This window comes from Notamacropus eugenii, chromosome 3 (assembly GCF_028372415.1).
Source record: "Notamacropus eugenii isolate mMacEug1 chromosome 3, mMacEug1.pri_v2, whole genome shotgun sequence".
NCBI lineage: Eukaryota > Metazoa > Chordata > Mammalia > Diprotodontia > Macropodidae > Notamacropus > Notamacropus eugenii.
The window spans coordinates 441250572-441270934 of NC_092874.1; the positions used below are offsets into that span (position 1 = coordinate 441250572).

A 20363-nucleotide genomic window follows, 5' to 3' on the forward strand; every position below is an offset into this window, starting at 1 on the left:
ATACCACATCTTTCTAGTAAATTAGTGCATTAAAGAGAAAGAAAAGGTTTGTTTGTTTGTTTGTTTTTTAGCAACAAAGCACCACTAGGAACCTGAGTTCTAATTCTGTTCTGTGACTACTTGGTTGTATGACCTTGGATAAATCACTTTTTTTTCCTTGGACTCAACTCACCTGAGAAATAAGAGGGATGGGATTAATGATCTCTTAGATCTCTCCCAGGTTTGATTTTCTCTGCTATCTAGGGGACAGTAACCTGAGTTTCAGCTACTCTCAGTTTTGGGGGTAAATGATATATCATGCAAATAGCCTCAAATGAGGTAAAAGGTGGAGAAGGGGGGAGCACATGCCATCTTTCAATACATGTACTCATTAAATGCCAACTTAACATTTATGCATCCTGTATGCCAAACTTAAGTTATAGTGGGATTTCACATTACCATTTTCCCTTCTCTTTTACCGAAAAACCTAGCTAGCTGTTACCATAGCAACTGACGCATCAAATGGTATGTTTTTCCCCCCTATATGAGAATAACGTGAAATGCACTCATTATGAAAACATGTTCCCCCACAACTTTTATTTTCTCCTGGGCTCTTTTTAATTAATGCTCTCTGGCTCCTTCGTGGGTTTTTGTTTTTTCTCTTCCAACTCTGAATGTGAAAGTTGAATTGTCACAATCTGCTGGGGGGAAAAGTATAAGTGGGATGTTGAGATGGGGGACAAGGCCCAGAGCCTTCAAGGAGTAAGGAACAAGTTGTAGAAATTTTCCTTAAAAGGTGATAGCAATAAAAAGCAGCTCCCACACTCTCCTGTACCCCACAGGTCAGGTGAATTCCTATTGTAAGAACTTGGGCCCAGTGAGAGACACTGGTTCTTCAGAGTTCTTTGTTTCCACAGTCAACAGTTTACCTCGAGGGTCTTTAAATGCTTCATAATTGCTTTGATATGAATTACTCAACAACCCTGAGTTGCTCACAGTACACTAGACTGAGCCATCTGATGGCAGAGCAGGAAAAAAAATGACTCCCCAAATAACGTCATTTCTTCAGCTTTAACAGTTGGCTGTGAAACACTTCTTTAAAAATAATGCTAGTATTTTCCAGCAGTTTAACACCTACAGTATGCAAACAAATATCAGATGTTTCACTGCAGTGAGGAATACAACACACATTACCTAGAAGAAAGAAAGTTCGACAACAGTCAGTTTCATTTGTATTAAGTGTCAAGTAAGAATATGGGTAAAGAGTAATCAGTGTCATGAGGAAAAACATTCAGGTATAGTCATGTATCTGTCAAGAATAGAGATTCTTCCACTTATCCCTACTCAAGTGGCATCCATCCAACCTCGAGGGTCATCTGTACAGGCAGAGAAATGGCACTAGGAGATGAACAGAACCCCTAAGAGCCCAGCCAGCCAATGCCTACTTTGCCTCTTTGACCTACGAGCTTCTATGGAAGTCCTAATCAATGAATACCAACCAAGAAACATTTATTAATCATCTACTAAGTGTTAGGCACTGTGCTTAGCTTTTCCTAATTAAAGAAAGAAACAACAGGCTTTGAGTATTCTCAGGAATAGCATTTCTCTCTCAGGATGTACTTGCCAGGGGACCTTGGGCAATAGTTTTGTCTCCAAAATTCCCAAATTTTGCCCCTTCCACCAGAGGCAAGGGATACTTTCTAATCTATGGGAATGAGAAGGATAAGGGCATGATCTTAAAGAAAAAATGGGATAAGAGAGACCTGTTCAAATCCCAGCTAACAACTACCTATATGACCATGGGCCATTAGTCACATTTTCTTAACTCAGAAATGGGGAGTTTGGAGCAGATGGTTTCTGTCTAAAGTTCCTCCCAGCTCTAAATCCTAGGAGTACACATTAAGGAGGGAAAGGATGAATGCCAAAACCCAATTTCTAAAATATAAGAATACTTATTGAAAGGGAAAGCAAAGTGTGGGAAAGGGTGTGAATATATGGGAAGCCTGGACAATGAAACAACTTAGAATCCTGATAGAGCAACTGACTGTTGTTTGAGAAGCAGCACTGAGGTACACTGGGAAGTACACTAGTTTTAGAGGTTCTAGGACCAGAGCTCAAATCCCAATTTGATTGCTTACTACTGGTATCACCCTGGACAAGTGATGTAACTTCCCTAGGTCTCAGTTTCTTTATCTGTAGAATGAGAGGACTGGACTAGATAGCTTCTGAGGATTCTTTCAGCTCTAGTTCCATGATCCTATGATGCTAGGACTGTTGGAAGGGGAATGGCTGTACCTTATTCTCATTTTCTTGGGGCTCTCCTCCCTATCATGGAAGCTTTTCTGTGGAGATAAAGGAATCAGTCTAGTCCACTCCTTCCTGGCTCCCCATTGCTAACAGAGGACACAAGTCACCCCCCACTCCTCTGATGATGGGATGGTTTTAGGGGAGGTGGGTGATGGCAGTGGTGAGTTGGGAGGGTCTTAGCTGGATAGGAGAAACAACTGTACATGCATTCCCTGTTCCAATGCCATACCCATATTCTCTACAGTCAGCAGCTCGTACCCCACATAGTTGGCATTTGAAGATGTCTGAAAATTCTGCTAAGGATAAAGCTTTACACAGACTAATTACAACCAAAAGATTTTGGATTTAGAGCTTGGAGAGACCACAGAGTTCCTCTTGTCCAACTCCTTCATTTTATAGTTGAGGAAACCAAGGGATAGATGACTCTCCCAGAGTCACACAGGTAATTAGCAAAAGAGCTAAAATTCGAACCCTGGTCCTCTGGCTCCACGTTCAGCTCTCTTTCCATGGCAATGCACTTCATGTTGCTTCTCAAAAACAAATCATCTCATTGGAAGAGTTAAACAGAAAGAAATAGTGAGTGCTAGCATCTTCTTGTCATTCTTATGAGATGGCTTTGTTAGAAATGTTTTCCAGTGTGCTAAATCAAAGGTGATTTTCCAGTTAATCTGTCTCACTGACATTAGCGCTACGAATAGCTGTCATCAAATAAATACTTAATAATACTTTTTATTCTTACTTTCAATTACAGTGAAAGATGGACAGAGACATTACAAGGATTAGCTCCAAATATTTGGGACCACATACATACCCTTTTATGGTCCTCCAGTTGCCTCAGTGGTAGACTTTGATCAACCTCCTGCTGAGCATGCAGAAATGCCATTTTAAGTATGATACTAAAGAAACACTTAACCTTTAGCATCAATAAGTAATAAAATCATCTAGAGCAAATCATACAGCCAAGACAAGGGCAAGGCAAAAGATACAGAAACCACCAGATCAAACAAGAGGAGCACTCATTTACTTTGGACAATGCTTAACTAGGTTAGCCTGCTCAGATAGCATCTTTAAAATAAGTGGTGAACCATGTGCTTGGTTGGTTGGTTGGTTTTGCCAGAGTTCAAAGGGAACTTCTACATGGGTTCCTCATATAATGTAATAGTCATTTCTAATGAAAAATTGAAAAAAGAAGAGGGGGCGGATCCTTGGTGATTTGTACATGCGTTATTTGATAATACATGCATAAAGACACACGCACGTGCATACAGACACGCGTGCACACCCACAGATGTCATAATGAGCAAAGTGCAGTTATTTAATTATAATTCATCCTCATTAACAGGGCTTGCTCTGAAATGAAAAAAAACCAATTAACATTAAATACACAAACTAGAAGGACCTTCATGCTTTTAACTTTTTTTAAAACAAGGTCTTTGGTAAGTTGCAAACTCCTTAGTTGCATTATTAGCAGATTTGGGAAAAAAATTCTAAATCTACTAATAAGGGAAGAAAAATGTTTTCTGAAGACCTCAAGTACTTAAATGACTTCTAAGTCCTTATTCAATACATTTCTTTAGATACAGGAAGAAGAGAGAGCACAAAGCCAGTGGGGTTAGTTTGCATGTGTAACTGTTTCCATCAACTGTTTCTATGCTGTACCATTGATACACTTAGGAACTGCACTTTTCTCCACATGCACCCAGAATTCTCTTAAAACAAGGGAGAATTTCCATAACACATCTATGGAAAACAATTTCTAGGTTAAAAACATTGTGACGCTACATTACATCAGAGACAAAGAGTTTTATATTAAAGTCCTAGAAGTCACATGCCCCCTGCTAGGACTGAAGGGATTCTTTGGCCAAGGAAGCCATCTCTACACCAAGAGATCAATGGGATTTACAGGAACCATCAACTCCTCCAACCAAACTACAGATTTCCCTCAAGTTCACAAAATACAGGGACACAGATTTTGCTAAAACGAGTAAGACACTCAACCAAGAAAACTTAGAAACACCCATATTTGTCGGCATAACAAGCATAGGTGAGCAACACACCTCTACCGAGTTCTCCGTTTCTGGAGGCTGTGGCAGCTAGTTGAAAATAAAATGTATAATGTTAGTTTAGAGTACCATGTCTCTAACATTCACAAAGAAGGCTTAATACTCAACCCTTAATGCACAGCAGTGGCAGTGAGATCATAGATTCTGTGGATTAGCTCTATTTTCCTCACCAAAGTAGAGAGCAGAGAGACCAAGATGGGAACACTTTGCATTATAATTATAAATTTATCTAACTATAACTGCCCCAGATAACACTGCATACGAAGTGAGAGGCTCTGCATAAAACAAGGAGCCTATAGGACAAGATATTGTAAGATTACTTAGGGAAAAAGTCAATAATACATTCCCACTCTAAAAGGATTTTTTAAAAAAGCCTACCTCTAGCAGGAACCAATGCCTTCTGCGTACCTAGCAGACACTTAATTCAACTCAGCAAACATACAGCATGTTCCAAAGGGGGGTAGAACATAAGCTCCTTGGTGGCAGAGACTGTTTTTAATCTAAACTTTGTATCCATAGTGCCAGGCACATAGTAGGTGCTTAACAAATACTTGGTGGATTAGAAAAGAATGGAAAGCTCCAGTGAAGGAACATCCATCTAACATCTCTTGAGCAGTTAACACTCAAAGGTAACAAAAAGGAAACCAGGGTATGCAGAGATACACAGAGTATGATCAGAACATACAATGAGTCTGTCAACAAACATGTGTTAAATACTTACTACATGCCAGGCACTGTGCTAAGCCCAAGGGATACAAAGAAAGGCAAAAACAACCCTTATCCTCAAGGAGCTCATACTCTAGGTGAGATAACATGCAAGCAATGAGAATGATAACATAAGTATACACACACATGCACACATATATACATAAATCTAGAAAATACAGGTAGACATAGATGATATAGATATATAGAGAAAATATAGGTAGATATAAATGTAAATGGATGGTAATCTCAGAGGAAAGGTTCTAGTTTCTAGGGAATGGGGGTGGGGCAGGAAAGGCCTCCCATAGGAACTGAAATCTGAGTTCAGTCTTGAAGCAAGGAGTGAAACTAGGAGTTGGAGGTATAGCAAACACATAGAACAGTTAGAAGACACAATGTCTTGAATGAGGAAGAGAAAGTAGTACAGCATAACTGAATCATAGAATCTGTAGAGGGGAAAATTACCAAGGGGTCAGGCTGTGAAGGACTTTTAGATGCCAAATGGATAATTTTAGCAATAATAAGTGGGAACCACTGGAGTTTTTTTAAGTACAGAGTGAGAGGGAAGGGGTGCTACATGGTCAGATTTGACCTTTGGGAAAACCATGTTAGCAGCTGAGTAGAGGAAAGGTTAAAATGAGGAGAGACTTGAGGGAGGGAGACTGATTAGAAAGCTACTATGATAGCTCTGCCAAAAAGTGAGGAGGCCCTGTGCTGAGGTAATCTGTGACAGTGAAGAGAAGGGGACATATTCGAAAAGAGAGCTTTTTATATTTTAGACCATATAGGTTCTTATCCTTTTCTCCTAATCATCTCTGGAAACAAACCTAGTCACAGTATTGCTGGGTCAAAGGTGGGGAACCCGCAGCCTCCAGGCTACAAGTAGCCTTCTAGGTCCTTGGGAGTGACCTTTTGACTGAGTACAAGTTTTACAAAACAAAGCCTTTTATTAAGGGGATTTCTTCTGTGAAGTTTGGATTCAATCAAAGGGCTGCCCTTGAGGACCTAGAGGACCACATGTGACCCAAAAGCTACAGGTTCCCTACTCTTGGTACAGACAGGTTAATAACTCTTTGGGTATGATTCCAGATTATATTCAAGAGGGTGTAAGAAAGGGCAAGGTTTGACAACAGATATGAAATGTGGATAAGTGTGAGGCATCAAGGATGTAACTAGAGCTGATTGGGAAACTGGTCTACGTTATTTAGAATGTCTGGCTCCTAAACTTTTGACAAGCTCCAAAGACTTTTGAAAATCCACTAACTCGTGGCATCCCCTCCCACTGTCCCCATGAAAGAGGAAGATTTTCCAAGCTACTGACCACTTTTTAACCAGCTTCAGAAATGATCAGATCACTACCTCAGGTTGGAGTTCTGTAGAGAAGAAAGGTGACAGAAGAGGTAAAAGAAGATGTCTGAGATGAGTATGAAGAAGGGATGCTAGTGTTGACGAGAACTGTCAGCATGTAAATGAAGATGCTGATTAATTAACTGAATATTCATTTTGTTATTTTTCCAGGAGCATCAGATTACAGTTGACCCAATCATCGGTACATCTCACCCTATCTCCTTCTGACCAAAGTCATGCAACTATGACTTGGCTGTTTGTGTGCTCAGGGGCACAGTCTACAACTGGGGCACAATGCCAAGGCAGATGACCCACATTAGAACTAGACTCATGACCTTGGCCTCATTAGCATAGTGCATCAACAACTAAGCTAACTTGGAATGGCCTTTTTTTCCCCTGAAACCAGGATACACACTTGTAACTTGGTCTACCAAAGCAATACTCCCCCATTTTGGTCTGCCATGGAATGTAGTTCATGAAAAGTGGTTGTACAATGAGGATGTCCTCTGAGACAACCATCCACTCCCATAAATATTTAGAGCTAAAAGAGACTGTAGAGAGCATCTGGTTCAATGCTTTTAATTGACAGATGAGGTAACAGACTTTCAGAAAAGGTGGGTCACTTGCCCAAGGTCATGCAAGGCAGTAAATGGCCCAGCTCAGATTTGCCAGGACCAAAAACCCTTTTTTTGTTAAAAGATGCACTTTTAAAAATTTAAGTTATTTGCATTATATGTGTATATTTGGAGGGGTTTCCTTTGTTTTTGTTGAGACTGCTAGACTTCACTACAAATTCTAAAAACAAAATTAAACGAAAACCACATTTGTGTGGTTTTCAGAGAGGAAAAGCTAATTTCTGAACTATCTGTTGACAACTAATTTGTTAATTATAGGTCTACCTTGGTTAAGGGCGTAATGACTTGACTTTCAATTTGCAGATGGCTTTAGATTTCATAGGCTGGACAGGTCACATAGATTCAAAGTCAAATATCTGTTGATCTCAGCATTCAAGATCTAGAACTAGCCAAAATAATTTTCCTAAAGCACAAGTTTATCCATGGTACTTCCTTGCTATATAGAAGTTTGAGTAGATCTTCATTCATTCATTACCTTAGGACAAAATAAAAACTCCTGTTTTCTAGACTCCAACACCCACCAAACTCTCCTGATACTTTCTACCTCTTCCTAAGAGGCAAACAGATCTACTTGCTATCCCAGAAATCCCATTTTTGTGCCTTTGTACAAGCTACCATCATCTACACCTAGCATTCTTTCCTCACTTCCACTTTTTTGGGACCTTTAGCTCCCTTTTAGGTTCAACTCAGGGACCATCTCATCCAAGAAGTCTTAGCTGATACCCTAGTTATTACGTTCTCTTTCCTTAATGTTATTACACCAGTAAAAAGTGAACTCCATGAAGTTAAAGATAGTTTTATTTGTCTTTGTTTTCTCAGTACCTAGGACAACCTTGTAAATTTCTAGTGCTTAATAATGTTTGTTGAATTGAAATCAACTCTAAAATGTGACACTTAATTTCTTCTGTTTTGATCTCCAGAGTCTATATGACAACTCAACTTCTACCTACTCTTTGGAACAGAAATCTAGCAGTGATCTTTGACCAAAAGCAATAAAATCTGTCATTTAGATGAAGAAAAAAAACATAAGCCATTAACTTTAAAAAAGAAGTGCAAGGAGAATTGTAATTCATTAAATTAAGGCCCCTTAATGATGGCTAGAAGGCACAGCAGATAGAGCTCGGGGACAGGAATTAAGATTTCCATTCAAATCCATCCTCAGACATTAGACTGCATGATCCTTAAGGACAGCAATTATATTTTGCTTCTGTTTGTATTTTAGCACAATGCCTGGCACACAATAGGCTCTTAATAAATGCTTAGTGGTTGACACAACTAATAGTGTGAATCTGATAAGTCACCTAAATGCAATTTGCCTCAGTTTCCTTAACTATAGAATGGAGATCATAATGCTACCTACCTCCTAGGGTCATTGTGAAGATCAAATGAGATATTTTTAAAGATAATGCCTGGCACATAGTAGACATTATATAGAGACGGATTCCTTTCCCCTTTCAAATCTAATATTCTGAATCTAAATTGCTATATGTATTATCTGTAGTGATAGCATAATTTATGCTGGACCTGTGATTACGCAGCTTAAGTGAATGTTCTATGAAGGAACTCCCTCCCTCTATGAATTCAAATCAGTACCTTCTTTGCAATCTAGAATCTTAGTTGCCTGTCATGTTGAGTGGCTAAGTGACTTGCCCAAGATCTCAGCATCAGTATGTGTCAGGAGCATGGACTTGAGTACAGGTCTTCCCATCTCCTTGTCTTCTAGACCATCTCTCCATCCACTAGAGAGGCAACTAGGTGACCAAGTTGGACCTTAAGTCAGAAGGACCTGCGTTAAAATCCTGTGTGAGACTGGGCAAATCGCTTAAGCTCTGTCTGCCTCCATTTCCTCATCTGTAAAATGGGGCTAATAATAGCACCTATTTCCTAGCGTAGTGGTGAGGATTATATGAGATAATATATGTAAAGTGCTACATAAATGTTAACCAGTATTAGCTATCATGAAGAACTACAGTGCTAACACATCCTGATGCATTACTATCTCCATGCATTCCCATAGGCATACAAGTAGAATGCAGAAAAAACACTGTCAAGATAGTTATTCTGACCACCAAGTGGGCAAGTTGGTAGTCCTTCTTTAAGAAAAACTAAATAGGAGGCCACAGATTTTGTAGAATTTCTGCTTCCAGTCCTAGCATAGCAGCAATGAGAAGCTTGAATTTTCTCCTCTTGTTGCCAATCAACCTCTGTCTTCACCTCCCTAGGATTTTCCTGACAGACAACCACAATCCCCAAAGAGCCCTAAATTCCATTGAGTTAGGGCAATGCCATTTTTCTAGCTGCTCATCATGAACGTGTCACTAAAGGAGTTCACTGTGCCAATCCCTTTGAATCCATTTTTCAGTTCCTCTTTCACCCACTCATAACTTCAAATAGAAGGCTGGAGGGGTGGTGGTGGGTGGGGGGAGATACTGAATGGTTTTGCAGATACCTTTTCCTGTGTCTTGCTATTCATCAGCCATGGAAAGCCCACATAAATGGAACAGAAAGCTTATTCTTTTTCTTTAAAAAAAAATGGACTAAAATTGATGTAGTATGGCATTTCACTGAAAACAGACTGAGATCTCCCTGTCTACTAACAGAATTGTTTGCTAACTACGTTCTGGTTAGGGCAGAAGGTAAGACACATAAGCATTAATGACAGGAAAAAAAGAGAAAGGGGAGAGCCTCAAACTACTCAGAAACAACTCTGGAGAAAATTAGCGATGCCTTCAATAGAATAAAGAGCACTGCTTTGCCGGATTGTCTTCTGTTTTATAGATCAGCAATAGTTTCACTGGAATTCAGTTATGAAGTGCAGAATCAACAAAACCTTAACTTCACTAAATTATATGCATTCAGTCACTGTGGAACACTCTCAGCCTTCTAAAGCAACCAACCAACCAATCAACAATCTCCACCAGGCAACTATTCCCATGCCCTCTTAGTGCCATCTTCTCTGTGGCTGTCGGTATCTAACAGTAAACAGCTCTACTCCATTTATTGGCAATTATTGCTGAAGGTCACACATCAGCAGTGAGCCTAAATTCCAGGAAAAAAAGGCAGCTCTTATGTAAGACCTGCCTGAATGTTGGCAAATGCCCAAGAGAACAGTCCGCTGCAACGTAAAAAAGTAGGACATCTCTGCCTTATGTTGAGCGTCCTGAGAACTCCCCCTGAAGGAGAAGGCGTTTAATGCTTCTTTCTCTTTCCTTCTGACCCTCCTTGAGCAACATTCCTTCCCAACTCTGGATGGCTCCCTCTCATTTCTTTTTCTGGGATTTACAAACCTCACCTTCAGTCTCATGACTTTCCCTGCAGCACAGACAGGATGCTGGGAATTCAGAATCTCTCAGCACCAGAAACAGGCAGGGGGGAATCAGGGTCGGTTACAGGCCAAGAGCAGCTGTGGATGGTGATGGATTTAGTTTTCCTTCTCTAACATGAGGAGCTAATTTAGCTGCTAGTTCAGGGCTAGGGAGCCAGAGAGATGATACCACGCTAACTGAGAACAAATGATGATTCATCACGTTTTAGGGTGGACACTGATAAATTGGAAAAAAGGATCCATAGGAAGGCTGCTAGGAGCGGGCAATTCCTCCTTCAATTCATACCATCTGAAGATAAGATGAAGGAACTGGAAATATCAAGCTGACAGATGAGAAGTTTTATGGGGGTATGATTGCTCTCTGCAAGTACAGAAAGGGGCATTTCATGGAAGAGAGAAGAGACTTAATGCCCTCTAAGGTCCCTCACAGCTTGAACTGATTCTATGATCCCAAGACTTGTACTAATTGGTCCCAGGGGAAGAACTAGGAACACTGAGGGGAAATTGCAGAGAAGCAAATTTTGGCTGGATGGAAGGAAAATCTTCCCCATGATCTGAACTCTCCCAAAGTGGGATGGGCTACCTCCAAAGCTGGATTGGCTACTTTTCAGTAGATCACATAGAAAAGATGCTTGTTCAGGTATGGTTGGAGTGGATGGTGTCAGATGGCCCTTCAAATGAGAAAATTCGATGATTCTGTGGCTCTGGAAAAGTCCTCCTTTTTCCCATCTGCCTCTTGGAACCTTGAGCTCTCTTCCAGGCTCAGGTCAAGTATCATTTCCTAGAAGAGGCCTTCCCTGATTTCCCCCTCTCCATACACACTCACTGTTTGCTCTACCATGATCCTCTATATATTTTGCATTTATTTATCTGTATAGATGCTGTTTTCCTGCATTAGAACATAAGCTCCTTGAGGGTGGGTTCTAATTCATCATCTTTATCTTTTCATTTCTGGCACTAAGCATAGTCCTTATTGTTGAACGGAACTACATTATTTCCAAGACAGATGAATGGATGCATAGTGTGATAACATATATATATATATACTTGGAATACATCACTCATCTACTTCCTACACACCCTTTTGCTTGGTTTCCAAGCAAAGGAACAATACATGGAAACCAGGCTTGAGTTAAAGGAGCTTTTATTTCCCCTTGCGCTCACCTGAAGTCACCTATCAGTTCATACTATCAATATGACCATAACTTACTGCTTTACAGATGACAAAGTACTTTCACGCTTATTTGCTAAAGATTTCTATTTATTGCTCTGGAATGGGCTCCAATGCCAGAAAATGATTTTTTTCAGGTAAAGAATACTGAAATAAGTTCACTTTAAAAAATAAAACAACCCCCCCCATCTTCTCCCCAAGAAATATTTTTTGAGTTAAATGTCCTTAGTGACAAAAACATGGTACAACAAAAAAGGGAAACACTGAAAAAAAATTTATTATTTCCCAAGTTTCCTAATGATGCTTTTGGCCAGACTCTAGGGGCCATAGTTCTGTCCCATTTTCCAGTATTTCACTGGGTCACAGGAGGTTAACTCTAGTCCAAAATGTGATGGCTCCAGCTGAGGCCATAAAGGCCAAGGAATTTTCCTTCTGAAGAGAAAACTGCATGAACTTTTCAGCTGAAGCTTGGAAGAACACTTCAAATGAGTTACCCATCTCTCTACTGACACAACAGGCTCCACAGAAAAGTCATGTTCAGTGGTTTTCTCTTTCTCTTCTTTTCTTTTGAAGGTGACAGTAAGAATAGGGGAGATACACCCATCCCTTCTTTTATTTGAGAAACCTATTTTGGTTGGGTTTAAAAGAAGCTTTATTCTGGTACACAGTTGAAAAGGCCCTCCAACATGCACTTTTGTTGTAGAAAATCTATTACCCTGTCCTCAGTTCACCTTGTTATTGCAAAAGCACTCAAAATTGCTTGGAATGGAATATGATTTTCCAAGTCATTCAGGGCCTCTCTATCTCTTCTAGCTATCCCAGCTTGAGACAAGGGGATGGTAGTGCTTACTCAGACAATTTCTAATGGCAATTATTTTGGTCACCAGCAAGAAGAATACACTCACTGTTGTCGAAGAGTTGTTATCCTTGTTGATTTTTTCCCTTTTATTATTTAATCTGAGTTTGGCACATTTCTTTACAATTCAAGGTTGGGTCATTGATTCCATCCCATGACAGGATGAACTCAACACAAACCTCAGCTCGGTCAGGTGAACCCAGCACTGTATGCCTGGCCCTCTTCTTCCTCTCTAAAGGAGGAGGAAGAAACCCACAGATACTATGATCATCTTCAAAACAGACAAAGATGGTCAATGCCAACCAGACACGTTGATGCATAGCCAACAGACATTGCAAAGGCCTAAAGAAGGGACCTTGTTTTCTATGCCTTACCAGGCTCTGACAGTTGCTAGTGGTAACAATGAAAAGGGAACCACCACTGCTTCCTCTGGGAATTTACAAAGAATTCAAAGCCTTGCCAGATTATGCTCTTTTCATAAACAGACAGTATTCCATTTCCTACTGTGTATTTATAGACACACCTGCTACAGCCATGGAATTGTTCCATGAAGGAGTCATAAAGTCCCAGCCGCAGACCATGTTCTATATTGAGTGATCCCATACTTCAGCTGATCTGCTCTGGTCCACAGCAGGGCATTACAGGCTAAGACTGGTGAAAGTTCTCATTTTATGGACTCATTTGCAATTCAAAACAGAGCCTGAACTTTCAAGAGATAAATTAAACTCACCAAGGTTCTTATACTCTTTAGACAAAGATGGAACCAAAGGTCACCAACATTTCAGATTACCAGTGCTGGATTTGGTTGCTGTTGGAGACCATTCTCCACCCTCACTGTAACACCCCCCCCCCCCCCCCAAAAGGGAAGGTAAACTAGAAAAATGCCAACAAATTCAAGGAAATAAACTGAAATCACTTCAGGACTCTTTCCCTCCCCACTCTGAATTTTCCATGTCTCTCCATGCTCAGAAGATGTGACGCCTGGATCAAATTTACATAAAATTAGAAATTAAGGCTATTAATGAATATTGTACAGCAGAAAGAGAAATGGATTTGGAATATGGAGACCTTGACTCTGCTACTAATAAGATATATGACCTAGGGTAAATCATGATCCATCTCTGGCCCTTGATTTTCTCACATGCAATACAAAAGGAGGAGATTGGCTTTTATCCTAAAACTCAGTCTAACTCGAAAATTCTGTAATCCTAAATGTCATTCTCCTTAAAATGGCCTGGTCATTTCTTATCACTTCTGATTTCTGAGGAAGTAGATATTAGAGCACCAGTGAAGAAAATATCCCAATCTATTTTGGGGCAGGGGTGAGAGGAGTAGATCCTAATTCAAATTATATTTTAATTATTTTCTAATTAAAAGAGACAGCTATCTTTCTATAACTTTCTATTAGTTTTCTGGACCACTAAAAAATTTCCAGTAAAAATCCATTTTTAGCTTTTCCAATCTCACTCTTTGCAAATATATACTAATTTTAAAATAACCCAGAAGACATTTTTTCTGGGATAAATAACATACATTTGTACCATCTGATTAATCTAAAAAATAATATTCCCCCAAATATTCAAAAGATTTTTTTTGTTTTTTTAAGTGTTGGTCCATGAATCCAATCCATATTCAAAATTCTGTCCAAAATTAACTACCTTTCTCCAATATCGCTCTGCCATGACAATGTGAGTTAATTCAAATCTTCAGGAATTTGGGAGGAATTTCAGGAATCTATGTCTAGAAATCTGTAGATAATGTGTTTTCTAAGAACTGAGGCCATTTCAGTTCCATGGAAAAAGCCTCAACTATAAACCATCTACTTCTAAACCTCACACCGAGATTTGTGTTCCACTATTTAGAGACAAAGCAGGAGTAACTCTCAGCTAATGTCTGTTCCTTCAGTGCCCTTTTCCATACAATGTTGTAATACCACTCCTCTCTCTTGGTTAATTATTCTTTCTCAAGAAAGTGAGGATCAAATGATATAAGAATTGTAAAATGCTTAGCATAGTGCCGAATGCTATCCATCCTTATTATTATTGCTTTCACTCTGAACCTCAGACTAAGTCCAAGAACATTTACAGAATTTTATGTTTATTGTTTTACATAAACATAAAGTCATTTCATTTCAATGTTGTTCTCAAAATTGAAGATTTTCTTCTGCAAGTGCATGGCCAGTATCACAAAGAAATTTAGCCTCGAGTTTGAGCAGTAAAGAAAACAATGGCCCAACTTCACAAAGCTTTCTCCATACTGAAACAAACACTATTTTCCTACAGATGGCACACAAGCCGGGCATGAGAAATGCCAATGAAGAAGACACGTGATACACTAGGACTCACTCCCATGGGAAAAGCAGACAAAATAAAATGTTAAACACAAGAGAGACTGCAAGACAGACAGGTCATGGGGCAACTTGGAAAAGGGCATGGAAACACCACTACGGGACATTTAAAAGAGAAAAGAGGACCTCAGTATTATCCGATTCATCAATGGAAATCAGCTGAAAAAGAAAAAAAAAGAGAGGGGGAGGAAAATAAACATTAGGAATATTAAGTATAAGCCAATTCAAGTTCTAGGCACTATTAGAGATTGTCATAGATTAAAACACAGTGCTGTAAAATTGTTATAATTGTCATGAAAGCCCCAACCAGGTTCACAATACTGTCACCCTACTCGATGACATCAGCTCTGCCAGAAACATTCTACCAGGGAACAAAACAGACAGGATGCAGTCATGCTTTGTTCACATGCCGAGTGTCAAACCACATCGATAGCCCAACCAAGTTCTAAGAACTCCACCCTGTGGCTTTCGAGTTGGCTAAAATGTGTACAAACTGTGGGCCAGGGAGAATTCCCCAATTAATAACGTCATCTTTTCAGATGGCAGTGGGAAAGAACGGGAGCCGAAAGGCAGACCATGCACGTCAACTTTGGAGGAGGAGAACCTCTCAGTTTCAATCCTAACAAGACCCAGAGATTCCAAATTCAACTCAATTACCGTGTTTAAGAGGAAAAGATTGTTCAAGTTAAAATCTAATGATACTGTTGAGATAGTAAAGAGTTAAGGGGATTAAAAAAATAAAAAGGAAGTAGATTCCTTCCATTCATCAGCTCTTACACCAGTGAATTCTGTTTAAAGAATAAATGGAAGAGACCTGACAGCAGTGGTCTTCATTAAAAATTCTAAAAAGATTTTATGTCAACAGTTTCCATGTTAACTTTTGACACATGAAGTAAACTTTTAAGTTCCTAACAGAGACCTGGGAAGCTAGAAATACAAATGTCTTATTCAAAGGGGGGAATAAATGGAAGATTTAGTAATCACTGTAATTTGGGCACATGGGAACCCCACAGCTTCCTGTATACAACAGCTAAAGCTATTCAGGGAAAAAATGTACTTTACATGAATTCCATAATACTCAGATACACTGATTTTTCTTTCAATTTTTTTTTAGCACCAATTTAGGCACCTGCTATCATGTAACTTTTACAATACTGGCTATGTTAAATAGGATCATACTTTATAACAACTAGGTTGCCTCTTAGGATGCTGTTATCAGCCCTGAACGTTCCCTATTGATTACAAAGATAGAAATTGTCTCCAGCAGAATGTAGGCTCCTTGAGGTCAGGGAAGGTTCTCATTTTTTGTTTTTGTATCCCCAGCACCCAGGACGGTGTCAGACGCATACCAGGCAATTAAGAAATGTGTGCTGAATTGACCTTACTTGGAGACATTTGGTTATAAAAGATTCTTTTCTTTCAGGCATCATTTTAAATCATGGACATGGTGAGGCATAATCCATATCAGGGGGAGGTCACACGACAGGAAGTGAAGCAGCCCAGCCTTTCTGCCTTGTTCCCTTAATAAAGTGAATATGATGGGAAAAGTAAAATTTTCCAACTGCTAAAATGTCTCTGTTACCTTTATAGGGGACAAGAAATGCTATTATCTGTTTGTTATTGGTATTAGAGGTAATAGCTGCCATTACCTCCTAGAATGTCTTCCGTGGCACTGAGGTCTTTTCATCTACTTCTCTGAGATGATTTAATTTCAATAAAAAAGATGTCTTAGCAATGGTGACCCCACCAGCATCAAAGAGAATGCAATTTCTACTCTTATGGAAGCCAAGAAAAATCAGGTGGGCACAATAATTCCTTTTCTACTGTCCCTAAATTGTACTAGATGATCTTTTATCTCATAAGATCACCCCTTTTGGCACTGAACTTCAGTACATGGAAGCAATGTGGGCCAAGAGCCTCTCCTTTTTCAGTTAGCTGTGCCTTTTCTACCTCCTCCTCTGTCAGGCATGAAAATGGGCAAGATCTTTTCACATAGCATATTTGTCACCTATTTCTGGATGGATACAAATGGCAACCCTTTCTAATTAATGGAATTAGTGGGAAAAGAGAGTAAGTTGCCATCTTCTACATGAGCACAAAAGCCTTGTATTAATGCTGATGGAGAGAAAGAGATATGGAATCCAGGAGTTCTACTTTCCAGGTTCTAAAAAATTCAGTCATTTAATAAATACAATGTTGTATTAATAAGCTATTTTGCAAAATGCAGAACGATGGACTTGGAAGTCAGGAAGAATTAAGTGCTAATGCTGCCTCAGCCACCAGCTGTGTGAACCTGGGCAAATCACTTAACTTTTCTCAGACTCAGTTTCCTGCTCATATATAAAATGGGGATATTAATAACATTCAAGGTCATCTTCAAAGAACTTCCCATCAGGAAGTTTACTTTAAATGAGGTTGCTCAGCCATGTTCTGACTCTCCTGGACCCCATTTGGGATTAGAGGCCACCGATGCCTACCCTCTCCTTTCAAATGTTGAGGAGCCTGAGAGTAAAGAAAGGGAGAACCTTTCCAAAGGTCACACAGGTAGTGAGGACCAGAGGGAAGATGGGAACCTGGGTCATCTGATTCCAAAGGCTGTCCTCTAGCTATCAAAGCACGTTGCCTCTCTAGTAATCTGACTGATTTGCCAGTTGACAGAAACAATCTATAATGTAAAGGACTCAATGTCTGACATACATTAAGCATTTAATAAATGCCTGTTGATTGACTGAAACGCAGAAAATGGCCCTTTATTCTAAAACAGACTCCTCTGATAGGTTCAATTTTAAAGAGCATAAGGGTCATTTATTATTAAATGTACGTATTAATATGAACATCCTAGATTCCTCACTTTATAAGGTAGGTCCATTCCTGAGAAATTTCCTGTAAAATTCATCAGATCTTAAATTCATTGGAGCAGCTTGAATTAAAAAAAAAAAACTTTTGAATTTTTAGGTAAGGCATGCAATTATTAATGAATGTGAACTCCATATTTTCTTAGGTCAGCCTATCTTAAGTAAAGGCAAATCTGTGTTGTATGCATGTATGCTCACGAACTGGTTAGATATCCTTTCTCACAAGGGTGTTAAATGTTTCTTAAAAGGCTCCTGTGTGACTAAGCATTTCAAAGGGCCTTCCATGAGTTCCCTTTCATGATACTAGTTTTCATCTTGCCACTTTATTTGTATTCTTTTTGTCATTTTGTGTGAAATATTTAAAAATCTTCTTTTGGCTCTGGTAGTCCTAAACTATGCAAAGTTATAAAGGGTAAAAGTGTCAATGAATTCCCCTGTCCTTCTATAAACTTAGGGAATATTTCTGAAAGTTGCTTGGCTTTTCTGTTCATCTGAGGCCTCCCTTTCAATAACAATAAGCACTGAAACTTTAAAAAAAGTGCAGTAAAAGTTCAGTTGTATCTGATGCCATTTATTTTGACAAGCACACCTCAGATTCAAGTCTTATGACATCAGGACTCCACTAAATAAATGAGTTGTAGGATATTTTGGTAAAGTATAATGATCCCTATTAATTTGTCAAAATGGGGCTGAAACAATGAATAAGAACTGCAGTTCCCAGGGAGGACAAGGAGTGAAGTTTTAGTCCTGTTCTGTTATTGTACCAAGAATTTTTTTTCGGGGGGGGGGGGGGGGGAGGAAGGTGTGGGGTGGGAGAATACAAGCCTCACTTGGTTTTGTTTTCTGTGGAGATGGGCAGGAGGTGAACAGTTCCCAGGATACTCAGGGTATTTAGTCAATATCAAGGACTCTGGATGGTCTTGTTGCACTTACAGTCAGACTAAATGGTCAAGGTGTCTTTAAAATCAGTTTTTAAATCAGAGGCTTTTTGATAATCAGAAATACATGTAGCAACTCACCAATAAGAAATAGAAGTTCTCTATCTGGAAACTAACATGCATGCATACACACACATGCATATATACACATATACATTTCTCATGTCTCTCCCACCTTCATACACACACACACACTCACTTTTTCATTTGGAATTTAACTATAAGCTAAAAGCAAGGCATGCAACGTTTTGATAATTTACCCTGAAAAGAACAAGATATGACGTGAACAGCCTATGAGAAGAGGGGTCTGAGTGTAATTAGGTTATTAAAGGCTCACACAAGATAAAATCATATTCTGGAAAGCATACTGGCAAGCTGGTGGTTTAGTTCAAACCAAAAATTAGAGACTTGGAAAGTTATTTCCCCTAATACATTTTAGGGGAAAATTCTGTTTATTTTTTTTTAAACAGTCAATAATTGCAATCTAGGATAAGGTGGAATTCCCTTTCTCCCTCCCCTCCCCCTTTCACGTTCCCTTAATTTAATGCTTAAATGCTACTGAATGAAAATAAATGGCAAGTACCTTTTCTCCATAACCTCTGTCTTTGGTCATCATTTCCCTGAGTGTTTGTAACACTTTGATACAAAGTTTCTCTTCATTCTCCTCGAGCAGCTGTTTAGTATGTTTAATTAATCTGAAAAGGGCAAGAAAAGTAATGCTGTGATTTGCTGACACAGTCTTTCAAGTACAATGACTTCTCAGCATCTCAGGAAAACTGGACCCAGGGCCAGGCAGCCTGGACCAATCGCCTGCACTCAGCAGGAGGTCCCAGAAGCCAGCTGACTGGCTGGCCCACCAGCTCATCTGCATCTCAAAAGTGACACCTGCTGGTGGATGGGGAGAAACACTAGCTAAGGCTCCAGGGGCATCCTAAGCCAAGTCTGAATGTTTACATTCTCTAGTGTTTATGATGTGCCTGCTGTATACAGTACTGCTCCAGGTGCTGATCGTTTTCTCTACAATGGTAAAGAAGGTCTTTTTGCTTAAAGCAGTTAACAATATACATTTTATAAGCAGGAAACTCAATCTGCTAAAATCATTTAAACAAGATGATTTAGAGGACATGACTAGCCAAATGCTGCGGAGTGCTGTTTGAATTAAACAAGTAAAGTAAGGAATCACACGAAGAGGATCTGTGTACTTATTGAGGTGCTCTTCCATTTCTGTCTTTGTATTTCCAGAGCCCAAGATCCGGGAGGCGATGTGGAATGGTGGATCTTGCCTTAGAGTTAAGAAAATATGGTCATTCAGGTGTGGTTTGTGACCTTGGACCTTGGACAAGTCACTTAAGTCCTGAGTACCCCAGGCAACTCTCCTCTAAGACTATGACTTGCAGTGGCCAATCTGGAAATGATGAAGAAAGTTTTTCACCAATAACTCCCTATACCACTGAAATCCACTGAAATCATGGTTCCAGTACAAAAAAAAGTTCCCAGAGTCTAGCCCAATGCCTGGTACACATATGGCAGATGATAAATGTTTGTTGCTTGACTGACTGTGGAGAACGTACACTTGTCCCTCATCCAAAATCTTATCTTCCTTTTAAGGAGGTGGAAATGAGTTGGAGGAGAAGCATTTAGTGAGCACAAAGATCTCGATATTAGTGTTCACATTCCTAGGATTCTCCTACAGCTTACGTCTGTGACAAATAGATACTAAAAAATAACATGAGAACAGGGAGGTACAATGAGCAAGCAAAAGTTTGCCACTAAAATTAGGAGCAAATTGCCCCACATGATTTCAACCAATAGGGCTTTCCTTAACTCCCCATTCA

General features: G+C 39.5%; 1 protein-coding gene across 5 annotated transcripts in view; it reads right to left on the reverse strand.

The window, feature by feature from the left end:
- ITPR1 (inositol 1,4,5-trisphosphate receptor type 1) overlaps nucleotides 1–20363 on the reverse strand; it is a 384526-nt gene that overhangs the window by 140629 nt on the left and 223534 nt on the right. For 2 of the 5 annotated variants that reach the window (XM_072598616.1, XM_072598614.1), the window contains 2 exons: nucleotides 19112–19223; nucleotides 3098–3148 (listed from right to left, as the gene is read on the reverse strand). In XM_072598616.1, coding sequence (XP_072454717.1) covers nucleotides 3098–3148; nucleotides 19112–19223 — 163 coding nt within the window. Of the gene's footprint in view, nucleotides 1–3097; nucleotides 3149–4343; nucleotides 4380–14861; nucleotides 14895–19111; nucleotides 19224–20363 lie in introns of all 5 variants that reach the window. The other 3 variants (XM_072598619.1, XM_072598617.1, XM_072598618.1) reach the window with 2 other exon arrangements.